General features: G+C 39.9%; 1 protein-coding gene across 1 annotated transcript in view; it reads left to right on the forward strand.

The window, feature by feature from the left end:
* The first annotated feature begins 1517 nt into the window (after positions 1–1517).
* Positions 1518–16087, forward strand: part of NME8 (NME/NM23 family member 8) — a 30770-nt gene continuing 16200 nt past the window's right edge. Inside the window, exons 1-9 of the mRNA XM_010947657.2 lie at positions 1518–1550; positions 1628–1685; positions 1884–1990; positions 5699–5770; positions 7925–8041; positions 10359–10425; positions 11641–11714; positions 13155–13247; positions 14377–14564. Coding sequence (XP_010945959.2) covers positions 1518–1550; positions 1628–1685; positions 1884–1990; positions 5699–5770; positions 7925–8041; positions 10359–10425; positions 11641–11714; positions 13155–13247; positions 14377–14564 — 809 coding nt within the window. The remainder of the gene's footprint in view (positions 1551–1627; positions 1686–1883; positions 1991–5698; positions 5771–7924; positions 8042–10358; positions 10426–11640; positions 11715–13154; positions 13248–14376; positions 14565–16087) is intronic.

A 16087-nucleotide genomic window follows, 5' to 3' on the forward strand; every position in this document is an offset into this window, starting at 1 on the left:
CTCAGGATTGAATCCTGGATCGGAAGAAGGACATTCTTGGAAAAGGATGAAAGATTTGTGTGAGGCCTATAGTGTAGTTAACGCTGTACCAACATTAGCTTCCCGGTTTCGGTAAGTGTGCTACGGCTAGGAGAATTTGGAGAGACTGACTGGAGCTGGACTTGAGAGAGTCCTCCGCTCCAACCGGAGGCGCATGCTATTCATACTGTAAATCGTGACCAGCCCGTGGAACGCGGCAGGCGCAGCCGCCGATGGCACCTGCACTGAGCAGGCGCACCTTGGAGGCGGACGGGAGCTGCTGGGGGCACCCGGAGGCGAGGAGGCGGCAAGAGGCGGACGAACTTCGGGGCCAAGTGCTCTCCTAACCGCTGCCCGGGTCTGCGCGCTGGGGTTGTGGCCCTCGAGCTGGGAGGACGGGGCTCGCGGGCAGCCAAACGGCTGGCAGGAAACGTTGGCTTCCTGGTTCTAAAGCCGGACCAGCGCAGGCAGAGGCACAGCGGGAACCTGGCCCCCCGCCCCAGACCTGCTCGGCGCCCGGGGTACTTGGGCTTGGCTGAACTCTTCCCGCAAAAACACAGGCCTCTCGGTAAGGAAGCAGATTTAGATCTTGGGGGGTTGTGAGTTCTTTAAATGGCCCAATCTAGCAACTGTAGGAGGGTCTGTGATGTGTAAGGCATGTCAGAGAATCTCACACCCTTTGCTGGGTGTAGTCTTGCTGTTTGTGGTCACTCTGTTTCGCACTGGTGTCCGCGGTCACACACACAGTCAGACCCACGTCTAAACGTCCCTGACACCAGCGAATAGGGCGTTTGGGCCTCACTGATTTAACACCGGCGGAAAGTTTACGTTGTGCTCCAGAATGCACTGGTGGCCTTGCTTTAAAAATTAAACCTTGGAGAGGGACCCAAGAAAGATCCACGAACATGTGGTAGACAGTGAACATGTGTGCACACGGAAACAGAGTGAATGCTCCGTAATACTTCAGGAAAACAAAATATTTTTTAGGAAATGTGACTCCTAACTTTCTTTCTTTTTTTTTTTTAAGAAGCTAATGCTTTACTGGGGGTTCAGTCACAGGAAATCTAGGGTGAAGGACAGTGGGTGCCTTACAGAGCTGGCCATAGCTTTGCAAAATATACAACTACTTACTGTCTTGCAGAACATTTAAAATTTTTTCATACAGTTTTTTCAAGATTACTTGCCATTTACAGTTATTTCAAAATGTTGGCGATTGGCTACATTCTCCATGTTGTACAATACATCGCTGAGCCTGTGTTACACCCAGTAGTTTGTACCCCTCACTCCCCCACCCCTGTACTGCTCACCACCCCACCCCTGAACCACCAGTTTGTTCTCCATACCTGTGAGTTTGCTTATTTCATGTCTTACTTTGCTTCCGAATTACTGGGAGAGTGAGTAGTGTGGCTACTGCAAGCATTGCAAGAGAGGGACATTATTTAAGTTTCCTTTTAAATGTATTCTATTTTTCTTCCCTTTTGTCATGTGATAGTGGCTGAATGGCAAGCAAAAAGCGAGAAATCCAGCTACAGGTGGGCATGACATACCGACAGGTCTTGACTTGGTGCGTTGGCCCTGAAGGCCTTTGACAGAGCCCTCCTTTTTGCAGGCGGTCATCAATAATCAGAGCCTGTGGGATGAGATGTTGCAGAACAAAGGCCTAACAGGTACGGGGACTCCAGTTGTCTGCTGTCTGGAGCTGAGCCCGGGGCACCTTGTGGCACCCCAACACCGAGCACTGCTCCCCATTTCCCAGGGTCAAAACCTGCTCCATCTTTACCCTGCTCCTGCCACAGGGCTGGGATAAGCTGCTATCATTCTAGGCTCTATGATTGTGTTCTTTCATAAATATTCTCATTTTCTAGTGATTGATGTTTACCAAGCCTGGTGTGGACCTTGCAAAGCAATGCAGACTTTATTCAGAAAATTGAAAAACGAAGTGAACGAAGATGAAATTCTGCATTTTGCTGTAGTAAGGATTTCATTCCCAGTAGACTATTACTTTCTTGTTACTTTCAGGGTTGAAGTATTCTCTTTAAGGACTGTCTTAATTTAAGCGACCTGTCAACTCATCAAAATGGACAGTATTTACTCAGCAATTTTACTATATATTTAATTCTTCTGGATCTGAGAATGAATGTGATTTTTATCCTATTCCTATAATGCTGCGGTTGTTTACCATGGTTGTGAACATTAGAAAAACATAAAGATGGGTATCTGTCTATTGCCATGTTTCTTTTCACTTGATCGTATGGTGTGTGCTCAGAATAAGGGCTGCAAATCCCATTTACTGGGTAGCATTGGATAAGACTCTGGGCATTTATCCAGTTAACAATTTTAAATCGGTAGCGATTTCCCCCTCCCTTATCTGCCTCCCATATGTGACAGTGAATTAAAATATAACAGCCAAACTCATCAATTTATCTACATCAAATTATTAACTGCTTAGAGCTAATATTAGCTTAGAGCTAATATCAACTGCTTCTTGTCTCATATGGTACCCACTGGGCATAAGTGGCTTTTGAGCACTTGAAATACAGCTAGTGTCATTGAGGAGTTGAATTTTTAATTTTAATTAATTTAAATTTATATTTAAAAAGCTACTCAATTCAGTTATTGTAAAACAACTGAACTGAGCAACTTAGGTATGTGAATCTACCTTTTTGACTGTAAATTTTATTAAATCTAGTTAAAGGTCAGTTATTTATGATTAAAATTTAGCCCACAAATTGAGATGTACCCTAAGTATAAAACACACACTAGATTTTGAAGACTTATTGTGAAAAAGAGAATGTGAAATAGCTCTTTAATAATTTTTGCATGGATTACATGTTAAAATGATCATTTGGGGATGTACTGGATTAAGTAAAATATATTATTAGATTATATTCACTTTTTTTTTGTAGTTTAAAAATGTGACTGTTAGGGAATTTAAAAGTATATATGTGATCACATTCTATCTATTGGACAGAAACACATCCAGACCAGCTGGACCTAAGATGCAGAAGCAGATAACTCATGTGTTACTTATTCATAAAACTCACAATCCCCGATGCAAACATGAAACCTCAAGCCACTGTATGTTCTCATGTGCACAGGCCTCCATGACCCCTTTCAACCCAGACCTTGGGATGAATTTGCTTACTGGCCTTAACCTGTGTTAGACTGTCCATTCCCTTTTGCAGACACATTGTCCATAGGACTTCCTTTTTTTTAGTTCAAGGTTACAAATAAGCAGTCTAAAGCTTAGAAATTTACCTATTACAATTTTGTCTCTTAAAGAGGGTAGGTTGCAAAGAAAAAAAAATAAGAAACCAACAAAGAGAAAAGGAAAAATAATTAAAAAATAGAAAGACAGAGGGTAGGTGGTCATACACAATCATTAAATCATTTTGTCTAGAGGTTGAAATAGGGCCCTGTGATTTTTTAAATAACAACTTGCTTAACTTTGAATCGTCAGAACCGCCTGAGTAGAGCTAGACTGTGAGTCTAGATTTGGTGCTTGGTCTAACAGGGATTGCCACGTGCAACAGACAATGGGTTGGTATAAGAAGTTATAAGAAAATACCAGAAGGATCTAACAGCTGGTGCATGGATCATGGAGAAACAAGGATCAGAAAATTCTCGTGAATCCTGGCAGTGGTAGGAGTACACATTCACAAGCAAGGGGTTGTGGGGAAACTCAAGGGTCTAAGAGGAAATTGGGTCAATGGGGAGAGACCGACAAGGCAGATCCCCATTGATGCTCACCCATCAGGCTACCTGGAGGGGGACTAGGGCATAGAAATGCAAGGCCAGAAGAAAGTGCACCCTGACGTTGTGTTCCCTGGTGGTCCAGAGTCCTTGAATCTCTCCTTGTTTATAGAGTCGGAGTAGGAACAAACCTGGAGTATGTGTGTGGGCTGGGCACCATGGTGTGGGCTGAGGAGTAGGTGCAGAAGGATTAGCCCACACGGTTTGCTGGTCTCCATTTCAGCACAGCTCAGAGCTGTGAGGATACAGGTCTTAACAGTGCCTCCTCCCACCCAGAGGCTTCAGACTGTGTCCTCCCTGCAGGAACCCAGCCAGACAGTATTCTTCAGCCTACCTCACAAGGAGTCAGTTCCACCAACATGTCTGTCCCACTGGGAAATGCTAATGCAGTCTTTCCAAAATATGTCCTATTCATAATGCCAGCATCTGTTGAATTTAACAGAAAAAAAAAAGTGCATTGTCTCTGGTTTCTCTGTTATGTTTGATTACATCTGACAACAGTACATTTGACATTGATGCTATTTTTCTGCGACGACCTGCTCATAGATGGTGAAAAAAAGGTCTCCAAACTTCGTTTGGAAGCAGTGGAGGGGCGCCCTCTGCTGGACATTTTGTTTCCTGCAGTTAACCAAGGAATGGGACCCTATCTGAACTTGTAAATTTAAGTCCAAAATGAAAACTTATGAGGTTGATTACCAATTGAAATCACCCCAAGCTGAATGGTCAGTATAAAAATTTCTTCTATTATGTGCCCTTTTAAAAGACTTGAAGACTTTTACTAACATTGTGCCTATGCATATAAAAATTCAGTAAATATTACCAGTTTTTAAGCAATATTGTTATAAAATACTTTAATTGTGATACAAAATTGTGATACTTATGATGTAAAAATGGCAATGATGATACCTAGACTACTATTAAATATAATCTTTGACTACTGTCCTTTAATATTATAGATTAGTTCCTTTCAACCGCCCCGCCTCCCTTTTTGTTTTGAAAGCAGTAGGACCTAATTTTTTGAAAAGGAAGAAAGAAAATGATGTAGAATCCAACATACTAAAAAACAATTATGACACAGCACTTCTGACTGACACAGGGCTGAGGGACCCTGGCTTGACTAGAAATCCCAGTTTGAAAACAAGTGCCTTTGGTTGAAAAAACAATTCTTACAGAAAATCCTACCATACGATCCCATCCTGACAGCTGGCCCAAGGAGTGTTATGTTAATAGGCAGGAACGCACAGTTATTTAATATACAGTTATTTATATAATCAGTTTAAGATAACTTGAAATTTGTGGGAAAATTTAAAATTCAAGACTGAAATTTGATGACCAATTTATTCAAGAAGTACTTAGTAAGCGTCTCTTTCTGTATGGACCTGTGAGTGATGAGGGGGAGGCGTGACACGCGAGGGTGAATGTGAGACATCATCCCTCTGGGCACGTGGCTCTCCTTCTAACAGAGGAGACGAGATAGGTCTGTATAATGGTACTACAGTGTTGAAAGGGGCTACCGGTGCCCGAGAGAAGGGCAGTAAGATGCCACGTGGAGGGGAGATGGTTTGTAGTGGGAGAAAGCAGGGCAGACTTCTTGGAGGAAGGACACTTGAGCTGTGTTGGGAAAGGAAGTTCAGGAACAGGTAACAAGGGAGAAGAACGCAGGTGGTGTACATCAGACCACAGGAGATGAGTTTAGCTGCAGGTTGGGTACCATAAAAGTGAACGGTGAGAAAGACAGTTGAGACCAAATGATGCAAGGCTTGAATTACCAGTGGGTGCAGTTTGATTCTAAGAACAACTATGACGTACTCAGAAAATGTTGTAGTAAACATAGAAAATTGTATATATCTGCATATTTTGAATATAGTATATCAAATGACTTGGGGATAGTATCCTTTATTATTATATGGAATATTTATTTTTTTAGGCAGAAGCTGACAGCATTGTGACTTTGCAGCCATTTAGAGATAAATGTGAACCTGTCTTTCTCTTCAGTGTTGTAAGTATATTTATCATCTTAAATGTATTATCAGATTCCAATTTATAGCTAACAAGCAAGTAACACTGTAAAATTACTGGAACTGGTTTCTGCTGATGGTAATTATAGACTTTTTTTTTGCCTTAAATTTGCTTTTTTATGAACATATTTTATAATTTGACCTGTAGGAGCTCATAATGGATTGAGATTAGACTAGCATACACTGAGTTGATCAGGGAAAAGAAAAATAAAATGGCATGTACCTCTCCTAAGGAAATAATCAGAGACCTGTATGATGAATTATGGTTTACAGGAGTGAAAAATTGGAAATTTATTAGGGACCCAGTAGAAGAGAATTGGTTATAAATATTCACGTATACCAAGGCAAGGAGATATTTGTATGATCATTATTTTGTAATAAAGACTGCTTTTATCTTTGTATTTACAAATGCATAGAAAGAAGTCAGGCAGTGTATTCACCAAAATGTTAATAGCTGTTTTTCCATGTATGGGGGAAGGATGCATAATGTAAATTTTCTTCTTATACTTTTGTATATTTTCCAAATTTTCCATGATAAACACACAACTTTAATGATCTGAAAAACATAATAAGTGCTCTTTTCTGAAAGCAGAGGTCTTCATCATTCTGTCCCTCTCAAATGTATCGAATATGGTGACCACGATCTCCTTTTTGGAACATTTGCTTCTTTTTGGCCTTTGTGACTTGGTTTTCCTTTCGCTTCTTAGATCCTACTCCCCTCCTTCTCCTTTGAAGGTTCACCTTTCTTCATTCAGCCGCTCCATGTTGACTTCATCACGTTATAAACTCTCCTTAGAAAACTTCCTCCACACACAGTTTCAGTCATCACCTCTTGCATATCAGTAATTCAAGTGTCTATCTTCGCCTGAATCCTATACTTTGAGCTCCAGACTTGTGTATCCGACTGGTGCCTTAATCTCTCCTCTTGGTGTCTCAAGGGCATCTCACCATGAATTGGTCCAACATCACACCCCTCCCACACCAACCCTCATCGGAAACGGGATTGGCCGATAGCGTCTTAACTCACCCAGTTTCTCAAGCCAGAACCAGAAAGGTCGTCATAGTGACCTCTCTTTACCTCACACCCCATCCACACCGACCTTGGTCCTGTCAGTTTCAGCATCACGCCTTTCTCACACTCATCTGCTGCTTCCCCCTCTTTCAATCCCTGGAGGCACTGCCGTAGACCGAGCAACCAGTTCTCCCCTCTTCGCCTCTAGAATAGCTTCTGATTGGTATACAGACATCTCCTGCTCCACCTCTAACCATTTCTCCATATGGTAGGTAAAATTATCTTTACCAATAGCAGTTCCAATCATGATCCCTGCCTCTGTTTAAACTTCGCACTGCACTCAGATTAAAGGCTGCACCCTCCCGTGACCTGCAAGGCTCTGCACAGACGGCCTGGCTCCTCCACACTGCTGGCTTCATCTCACACCAGGCAGCCCCTCACTCACTCGACTGGCTCCTCCTTCGCCAGATTCCCTTTGGCTGTAGGGCTACTGCATCTCTATTCCTTTTACCTACAACGCTCTTTCTTCCCCTTTTTATTTCTTACCTATCTTTCACACTTCAAACCAAGAGTCACTTCCTGATATCGATAAGAACTTTCACTGACCTCCTTAATCAGAACCAGTTCTTATAGATGCTCCCAGCTCTCTGTACCAATCTAGGTGGTACCTGTCATGGTTGTTACTTCACATGTGTTTGCGGGGTTTTTTGTTTTTTCGTTTTTTGTCTTGTAATTTAATTAGATTAGGGACCAGGACTATTATTCCATACCATCACCCCTGGTACAATCTAGTAAACAGGTGTTTTGTAAATATGTGTTGAAAGACAAACAAGAGGGACATAACATCAAAATTAGGGAAAGTAATGTTGGGAGGCGGGACAGAACCATTAAAATTTAATGCAGGGAAATAGACAAATTGGAGGTAGAACTCAGAGCTCGGTTTACTAAATGGAGACAAAGTTCGTTACCACTAATACTTATTTTGAAATGGCTAATTACAATAGCTAAAAGGGATTGGTGGGGGTGTGGGTCAGGGTGGGGTGACTTAGTCCAGTTGAAGAGTTAATTCTTGACTTATCCTGAAAGTGAAAGCTTTCCCTCATGCTTTTGTCTCCCCTTGTAGAATGGCAAAATTGTTGCAAAAATCAAGGGTGCAAATGCGCCACTTGTTAATCAAAAAATTATTACCTTGATCAATGAGGAGAGGAAAATTGCAGCAGGTGAAATGGTTCGCCCTCAGGTAATACTTTGGATTACTGACAATTTTATTTTTAAAAATTTATTTTAAAAAGACACATTATGTCTTTTTTGTTGTTGTTGTTTTCTTATAGCATTTCCCCTAATTTTATAATTACCTAGGTGTCTAAATAGTGCAGCCTTTCTGGGAAGTATTTTAGCAGTATGAATCAAAGGCCTTAAAAAAAATATGTATCCTTTGAGCAGTTACACTCCAATAATTTTCCTTTAGAAGATAATGAGGCAAATGCAGAAAAGTATATTTATTTCAGTATTGTCTGTGTTATTAAAAATCTGGGCTCAACCTGACTGTCTAGCCATAGTGACTAGATGACATAAAATGTCTGTAATTTGTGTCATAAATTGTATAAATTCATACAGTGTAATATTGTTTAGTGTGTTCTAGCTCTGTGTTTATTTTTTATAGTTGTTCATAATATTCCATGATCATTTTATTTACTTATTGAAAAAATGTTTGCTTATTTATTTTTTGAAGTATAGTCAACTGACAGTGTTGTGTTAATTTCTGGTGTACACCATAGTGATTCAGTTATATATATATATATTCATTTATATATTTATATATATATTCCTTTTCATGTTCTTCTTCATTATAGGCCATTACAAGCTATTGAATATAGCTTCCTGTGCTCTACAGTAGGACTTTGTTTATCTGTTTTATATGTAGTAGTTAGTGTCTACAAATCCTGAACTCCCCATTTATCCTCCCCACCCCCTTTCCCTCCAGCTCTGTAGTTACCATGCTGTATGTCACACCCCCAGAACTTACTTAGCTTATAACTGGAAGTTGGTACCTTTAGACCTTCTTCACCCAATTCCCTACTCAACCCCTCTGCCTCTGGCAACCACCATTGTGTCCTCTGTGTCTGTGAGTTCAGTTTTTCCAGATTCCACATATAAAAGGTATCATACAGTATTTGTCTTTCTCTGTCTGACTTATTTCACTTAGCGTAATGCCCTGGAGGTCCATCCATGTTATCACAAGTGGCAAGATTTCCTTCTTTTTTAAAATTTTTGCCGGATACTTCTGTTATTTGGTTTTCTTATCTAATTACCTTGTCTAGTGCAATAATAGTCATAAAATATAAGCCATGATGTGAACCACGTACATAATTTAAAATATTCTACTAGTCACATTAAAAATAATTAAAGGGGGGAGGGTTGGGTACAGCTCAAGTGGTAGAGCACATGCTTAGCATGCATGAGGTCCTGGGTTCAATCCTCAGTACCTCCTCTAAAACAAACAAACCTAATTACCTCCCTCTCCTCCCCCCAAAATAATAAAATAAATTTTAAAAATAAACTTAAAAATAATTTAAAAAGAAACAAGTGAAACTAATTTTTAAAACATCTTTTGTTACATCCAATGTATTCAAAAGACTCCCATTTGAAGATGTACTCAATAAAAAAAAATAAAGTATTCCACGATCATTTTTTTCAAATTAGGTCTTCGGAATGCGCTGTGTATTTTTTACTCATAGGACATCTTCATTTAGGCAAACCTTATTTTAAGTGCTCAAATATAGCCTTATGTGGTTAGTGGCTGCCCTGTTGGCCAGCACAGGTCCAGCAAATACAAGTCGGGTCACTTTGAAGTCATAGCTGGCATAATTCTTATTCCTGATTATAATAGGAGTGAATGCCCGCAGTGTAGTTATTTCCAAACAACTTTGGGTCTGTATTCCATTGAGAATCTGAAATTATGTATTCTCTTGCCAAAAAAAGTATATATATAAATATATAAACCTTTCAGGTAATTCACAGAAACTCTGTCAGTGCTGCTCCAGAAATTAAGAATCTCCCTTCCTTCCTAGTGTTTTATTCTATCGTAGGAAATTGGCTATTGTTTTGAGAAAGGCATTTTTAATAAGTTAAGGAGATATCTTTCTATTCCTGATTTACTAAATGCAAAGGTCAGGAACGCATCTTGAAGCTTACAAATGCCCTTTCGATCTTTAACATAATAATTACATGCTAATTGCTTTCTTACTTGTTAAGCTCTGCTTCTTTCTTATTTTATGCCTTGTGCTCGTCTGAAATTTTAAACTTTTTTTGTTTTTAACTATTTTCCATACACCATATATGCATTATTTGTGAGTCACCCCGCCCCAACCTTTCAAATATTCCTTACTTTATTTCTGTAGAAAACTTAGGAAAAGTAGTGTTAGATAAATGCAGGCACATTTCCACCTTACTTTCTCTCCCTTGGACTATACATCTTTCTTAGAGACAAAATTTCCGAAAACTGTTTCACTATCATATTAAAATAAAACTGTTTCATTAGCATTTCTTTCCCACAGTATCATGAAGTTGCGTTTGCGGACTCAGACGCAGAAGATGCTGGGGAAGCAGCCTATGAAAGTGTTGGTAAGTAAATTTACCGGATGTTCATTACAGCATCACTTGCAGCAAAAAGCTGGAAAAGACATCAACGTTAATTCAGATGAGACTGGTGGGATCAACGATGATTTGTGTGATGCTAGACTCAGCTATGAAAAAGCAACCTCTTTTATTAAGAGGTACAAGCTATCAGGTATAACATAAGCTGCAAGGATGTACAACATGGGGAATAGAGCTAATATTTTATAATAACTATAAATGGAGTATACAAATTGTGAATGACTATACTGTATACCTGTAACATATAATATTGTACATTAACTATACTTCAATTTAAAAGTACGATATTATAAAATAGATACATAAATAAATTTAAAAAAAGAGCAAGTGGAAGTGGATCTGAGGCTTGTCTCCCACTCCCTTGCTCAGCTCCCTGAAATAAACCCTTAGTTTACTGCAAAATAAATAAAAATATTTTTTTTTAATAAATAAATAAATAAATAAAATAAAATAAAGCAACCTCTTCACTTGCCTTCCCTTTGGTCTAAAGTACCTGCAGCAGCCTTTCAGAGGTTACCCTCGCCCGGGGGCTCCTGTCCTCTGTGAATGATCTGGACAGCAGATTCCTCTTATGTCATCCTTTATCATCTGCCAAGAACTTATAAGAAGAATTTCTTCCTTGCTGACCCACACTCCTGGTGTACTTAAGAGTTAACAGTTTCCTTCACTGGACTGTCTGAGTGGGTGTGTGACTGTGTGTTCATACTCTGGAGGGAACAGAGGCAAACAGTGAGCTTGGTGAGCTATTCTGCACTAAAAGCTCGGGGTAAGACTGTGTAGCCAAATGCAGATAAATTCATAGATGGTAAAGCATTTTACCATGTAATGTTTGCTTGCATTGAAATTCCAGTCACCAGTGATACTGAGTGGATGGATCATGGGTGTGACTCTCATGCGTGTGAATTCTATTAAAATAACTAGTGCCCACCTACTCTTTTTTTTTTTTTTTTTTTTTTTGCCTATTGATTGCAAACTCTTGTGAATGTTTCTCCTGCTTGCAAATCCTGGAACTGTGCTTTGATTCTAAGTAGAAACTCTTTGATAGTTGCAAGGCCATAATAAGACCCAAGCTGTGGACCCAAATTCACCAAATATTAGTGGTTTGCATTTCTAATTGCCAAATCATTCATTATCTAGGCTTTGTGCCAAGAACGTGAAATTCTTCTATTTTTTCTTTCCTAGAACAAGTATATAGTATTGTCATTATCAAACCCGATGCTGTGGTTGCTAGCAAAGTTCTAGAAATTAAAGACAAAGTAAGTAATATTTCCCAACAATACTTTCACTACAAAATTAATGTGAAAATTAATTGCAAAATAATCCCTTAATTTTCAGTTTGGAGATAAGCTTATCATTTAGAGTAAAATAGAACATAATGAACTTCTGGTGTGAAGTATCTCTAAAAGCTTTGAACGTTTTGTCTTATAATGGCTAGACCCACAGAACATCCTTCTTTAAATAACTGCTCTAGCAGCATCCAATATAAATGATAAAAGCATAGCTCTTATATTAGATTTTAATGGATTTCTTTGCATTTTGTTATTAGCAATGCAAACTTGTTATAAGCTCACATTATCTTGCTCTATTGTCACAAATGCATGGTCTTTTTCAGATACATGATAACTTAAGGATGCATTTAAGTTTTTGCTTTAGAGCCAAAATAAAAAATTTTGGAGGAAAGTTGCATTCTAATCTAAAGGCCAGCAGATTTTGCCTATAAGCAGCCAGAGAGTAACTATTTTCAGGCTTGTGGGGGCATATGATCTCTGTGAGAACAGTTTAACTCTGCCACCATATGGAGAAAACAACAATGAACAGCAGATAAAGAAATGGACTGGCTGTGTTCCAATAAGCTTAATTTCCAAAAACGAGTGGTGGGCTAGATTTTGACTTCAGGCTATGGTTTGCTGATCGCTAAACAATGATTTTGTGTTGAAACAACAAAATTCTATTGCAATTTGAAAGACTGTGGCATGTGCAGTAGAGGGGGGTCACATAGGGAGCTGTTGCAGGAGGGGTTGGATGTCTTTTGATGAACTTCCCATCATGCACTCTTTCTTTAGACAAAGCAGTGTTACCACTGATTAAACTCCAGTCAAGTAGATGGTCCATTGTACGCATGATACACTTGAGTGACACGCACACTGAATTTGTCATTAAATTAAAAAATTTCAAGACAAGTATAGCATGGCTAAATCTTAAATGATATCTTTTTCCCTAGAATTTGGATGTTTTTGTGGCTATATGAGTAAGATAGACTAGATTATGAGTTATAGCCTTCCCAAAGGAAAGTCGTAAAAAAAGAAAATTAAAACAATTTTGAAAATAAATGTTTAAGAAGTACTTGTCAATGTATGTCTTCTTGGATGATTCAGAAAGCAATGGTATCTTTTCTTGGAATTCAGTTAGTTTTCTTTTTTTTTTTTCATTTTGAGACAATTCACTTAAATAATAGAAATACTGTGGAGTCTCTAGTTCAAGCCTTGAAAACGTAAACAGTAAGGGGAATGAAAAGGATCTTCTTTGCATATTTTTGAGCCGCCTCCAGCCTAGCGCCCTGCGGCTTGTGCTGAGGCAGAAGAATGAAATGCATTCAAATCTGGGTGGTTCGTTAAGCCTAGGAAACAAATGTGCTTGGCTTGTTTTACCTGTCATCCCTCAACACGTCTGGAACTGACCTTACTCTCTAATTGAAGATTATCAATGCACAATTTGTTATCGAAGCAGAGGATAAGAGACTGCTCACTGAAGAACAAGTCAAGTACTTCTATAGTCAATTAGCAGACCAGGTAAGAAAGCTTAAAAAGAAAAAAAAAAAAAAAGAAGCTATTGTGTTGTCAAATACAGTGGATTCCTGTAAATTTAAGTTCCTCATTATGGAAAAGTAAATGAATAACTCTGGCCAACCAGATAAGCTCCAGGTGTCCCTGTGGGTGTCCATATCATGGTTAACCCAAAGATGGCGACCCTGGAGAAATCCCCAGTAGACACAGTGGCAGCCTAGCAAAAGTGGCTGGTCTGACTGTGTTTTGTGGGAGCAAAGGTCTCTCTACGATACGTTCTCTGAGACTCCTTGCATCAGCCCTCAGGAAGTGAATATCTAAGCCTTTCCTATAGATTCTTATCCCAGGCTGAAGGCTCCTTATCATAAACTTCACAGGAAAGCTTTAATCTTTTCTTTACCTAAAAGCCTTTCTGTCAAGCTATTTTAAAAAATTCTCTTTTGCCTGGGGGTGGGGGCGGTTATAATAAAGGCAGTGGTGTGTGTTGGAAAGCGCCCTGGCTTGAGGGTGTTGGTCAGGAGACAGATCTTCTAGAAATGCAGTGTTCAGTAAGGCAGCCATTAAATACGTGTGGCTGTTGGAATTTAAATTCATTAAAATGAAATAAAATGAGAAAGTCAGGGTCTCAGTTGCACCGGCCACACTCCAAGAGCTCGGCAGCCTGTGCTGGAGAGCACAGAACATGTCTGTCATCACAGAAAGTTCTACCGGATAGCACCTTGTAAACTGGCTGCACCGCTCACACCATCTCCCTTGGCCCCGGGAAAGGGTTGGACCGGCTACATCAGTGTCCCCTGGGAACTTTTGAGAAAATCCAATTCCTGGGCCCCACCCCAAACCTACTGATCATAAACTCTGGGACTGGACTCCAGAAATCTGTGTTTTAACAAGCCTTCCAGATGATTTGGAAGCATGGTGCAGTTTGAGAATAGTTATTAGACTGTGTTTGAGATCAGCCCCTGCTAGCTGTGAACTTCTGTCCCTCACAGATGTGCTTGTTAACGGGAGGCTTATAAGTAACTCTTGCCCAGTGATCATGATGGGGAGGAGGCCTTGACTTGGGTAGGGGCCACCATTGTAGTTGATGGATCTGTTTCAGAGCCTGAGATAAACACATTATCATTTTATTTTGTAGCCTGACTTTGAAGATTTTGTTTCTTTTATGACAAGTGGCCTAAGCTATATTCTAGTTATATCTCAAGGAAAGGAACAACAGCCTCCCTGGGATAAAAGTGACCCTAATTCTGAGGCAGAACCTAAAGAACCATTGGACGACCAGCAGGAGACGGCCAGAGCCATGGGGATGATGCAGAAGCTGGAAAGGTAGCCGCGACCAGGACACATGTCCAGTACAATGTGTTAAGCACAATTTAAGCACTTGGCAGGATGGGGGTGGAGTGAGATGTGTTAACGTTATTTTGCAAGGTCTGCAGTATTTTCCTCTTAAACTTAGAGATTCCATTTTCCTTTGGCTTGTGTTTATTCAGAGCACTGGCCACAAGCAGGCAGGATGAAGTGGTGAGGAGCCTGTTTTCCTGGGAATCGGTTTTCAGAGCTCTTGTTCTGCAGACAGGACCTAACAGGTTCTGTGGACTTTCATTTGCCATTGAAAAAAAATTTATTTGTACTTGTACTTAAATTTTTCTTTAAAATTTTTAAATTGAAATATACATTGATTTACAATGTTGTGTTAGTTTCCGATATGCAGCATGGTGATTCAGTTTCCATGTTTTTAAGTAGATCCAGAATCTAAAGGATCAAGGACACAAACTCTCACGAGTAATTTACACATTTGTCCAGTTTTGTTCTTTATTGCCACTCCTCCCCTGCTCAAGGTGGCCTCACCTTCCTCTCTGGGTGGTGGAGGATAGGGCTGAGGAAGAAGGGATATTAAAAGTAGAGCAGTTGGACTGGGGGTGATAGGTGGCCGCTTTTGTGAACAGGAGCTCCATGTGGGGTAGTAGTCTTTGTCAGGCTGGTTATCCTTGCAGAGAGAAACACTCGCAGTTTCCGAACCCACATAATGTGGGAAAACACTCTCCGTGCCAGTGATGGCACACCTGATGCTATGGCTGGCTGGGAGAAGGGGGGTGAACCAGGGAAACAGGACACAGGCCCCCATGCTTTCCATCCAGACTCCAGAGTCCTTCTTGATGGTCTTTAATCACATTATTCGTATTATCTATTTACATGTCTGTCTTCTTAATCAGCCTGTGTGTTGAGAACTCAAAAGACAATGACCTTGGGAGGAAAGTATAGCTCAGCGGTACGGTATATGCTTAATATGCACAAGGTCCTGGGTTCAATCGCTGGTACCTCTGCTAAAAATAATAAATCTAATCACCTCCCACCAAAAATCAATAAATCAATAAATAACATAAAATAATAATAACAACAACAACAATAATAATAATAACAAAAAGACAATGACCTTTCTCTTTGCTCTCTAGTCATTCTATAGAAGAGGAAGGTGTTCCGTTAGCTACATTACCTGGGGTCATATATATAAGTAGTTCCCGGTAGTCTTCACTCATTCGTTCATTCGTTCATTCATTCTGTTATGCATCCTTTCATTCACCTAGTGTTTATTAAAATCCTTACTATACGCCAAGTCCTGGGGATACAAAGGTGGGGAAAAATCAGAGGATCTCTAAGGTCCTTTTCAGCCTTAAACCCTGTGACTGAGAGAAGGAGAGTGCCACCTCCTGTAACATACTGTATTTCTCTGTCCATAGCAAGTGTCTGTTCTAGTCTTGGTAACCTGTTTATCCCTGTATGTGTCATAGCTATAGACAGCTACTGTTTTCTTTTATGAAATTCTCATTTAAATTAAAGGTAATAGATAC

This window comes from Camelus bactrianus, chromosome 7 (genome assembly GCF_048773025.1).
Source record: "Camelus bactrianus isolate YW-2024 breed Bactrian camel chromosome 7, ASM4877302v1, whole genome shotgun sequence".
In the NCBI taxonomy this organism is placed as follows: domain Eukaryota; kingdom Metazoa; phylum Chordata; class Mammalia; order Artiodactyla; family Camelidae; genus Camelus; species Camelus bactrianus.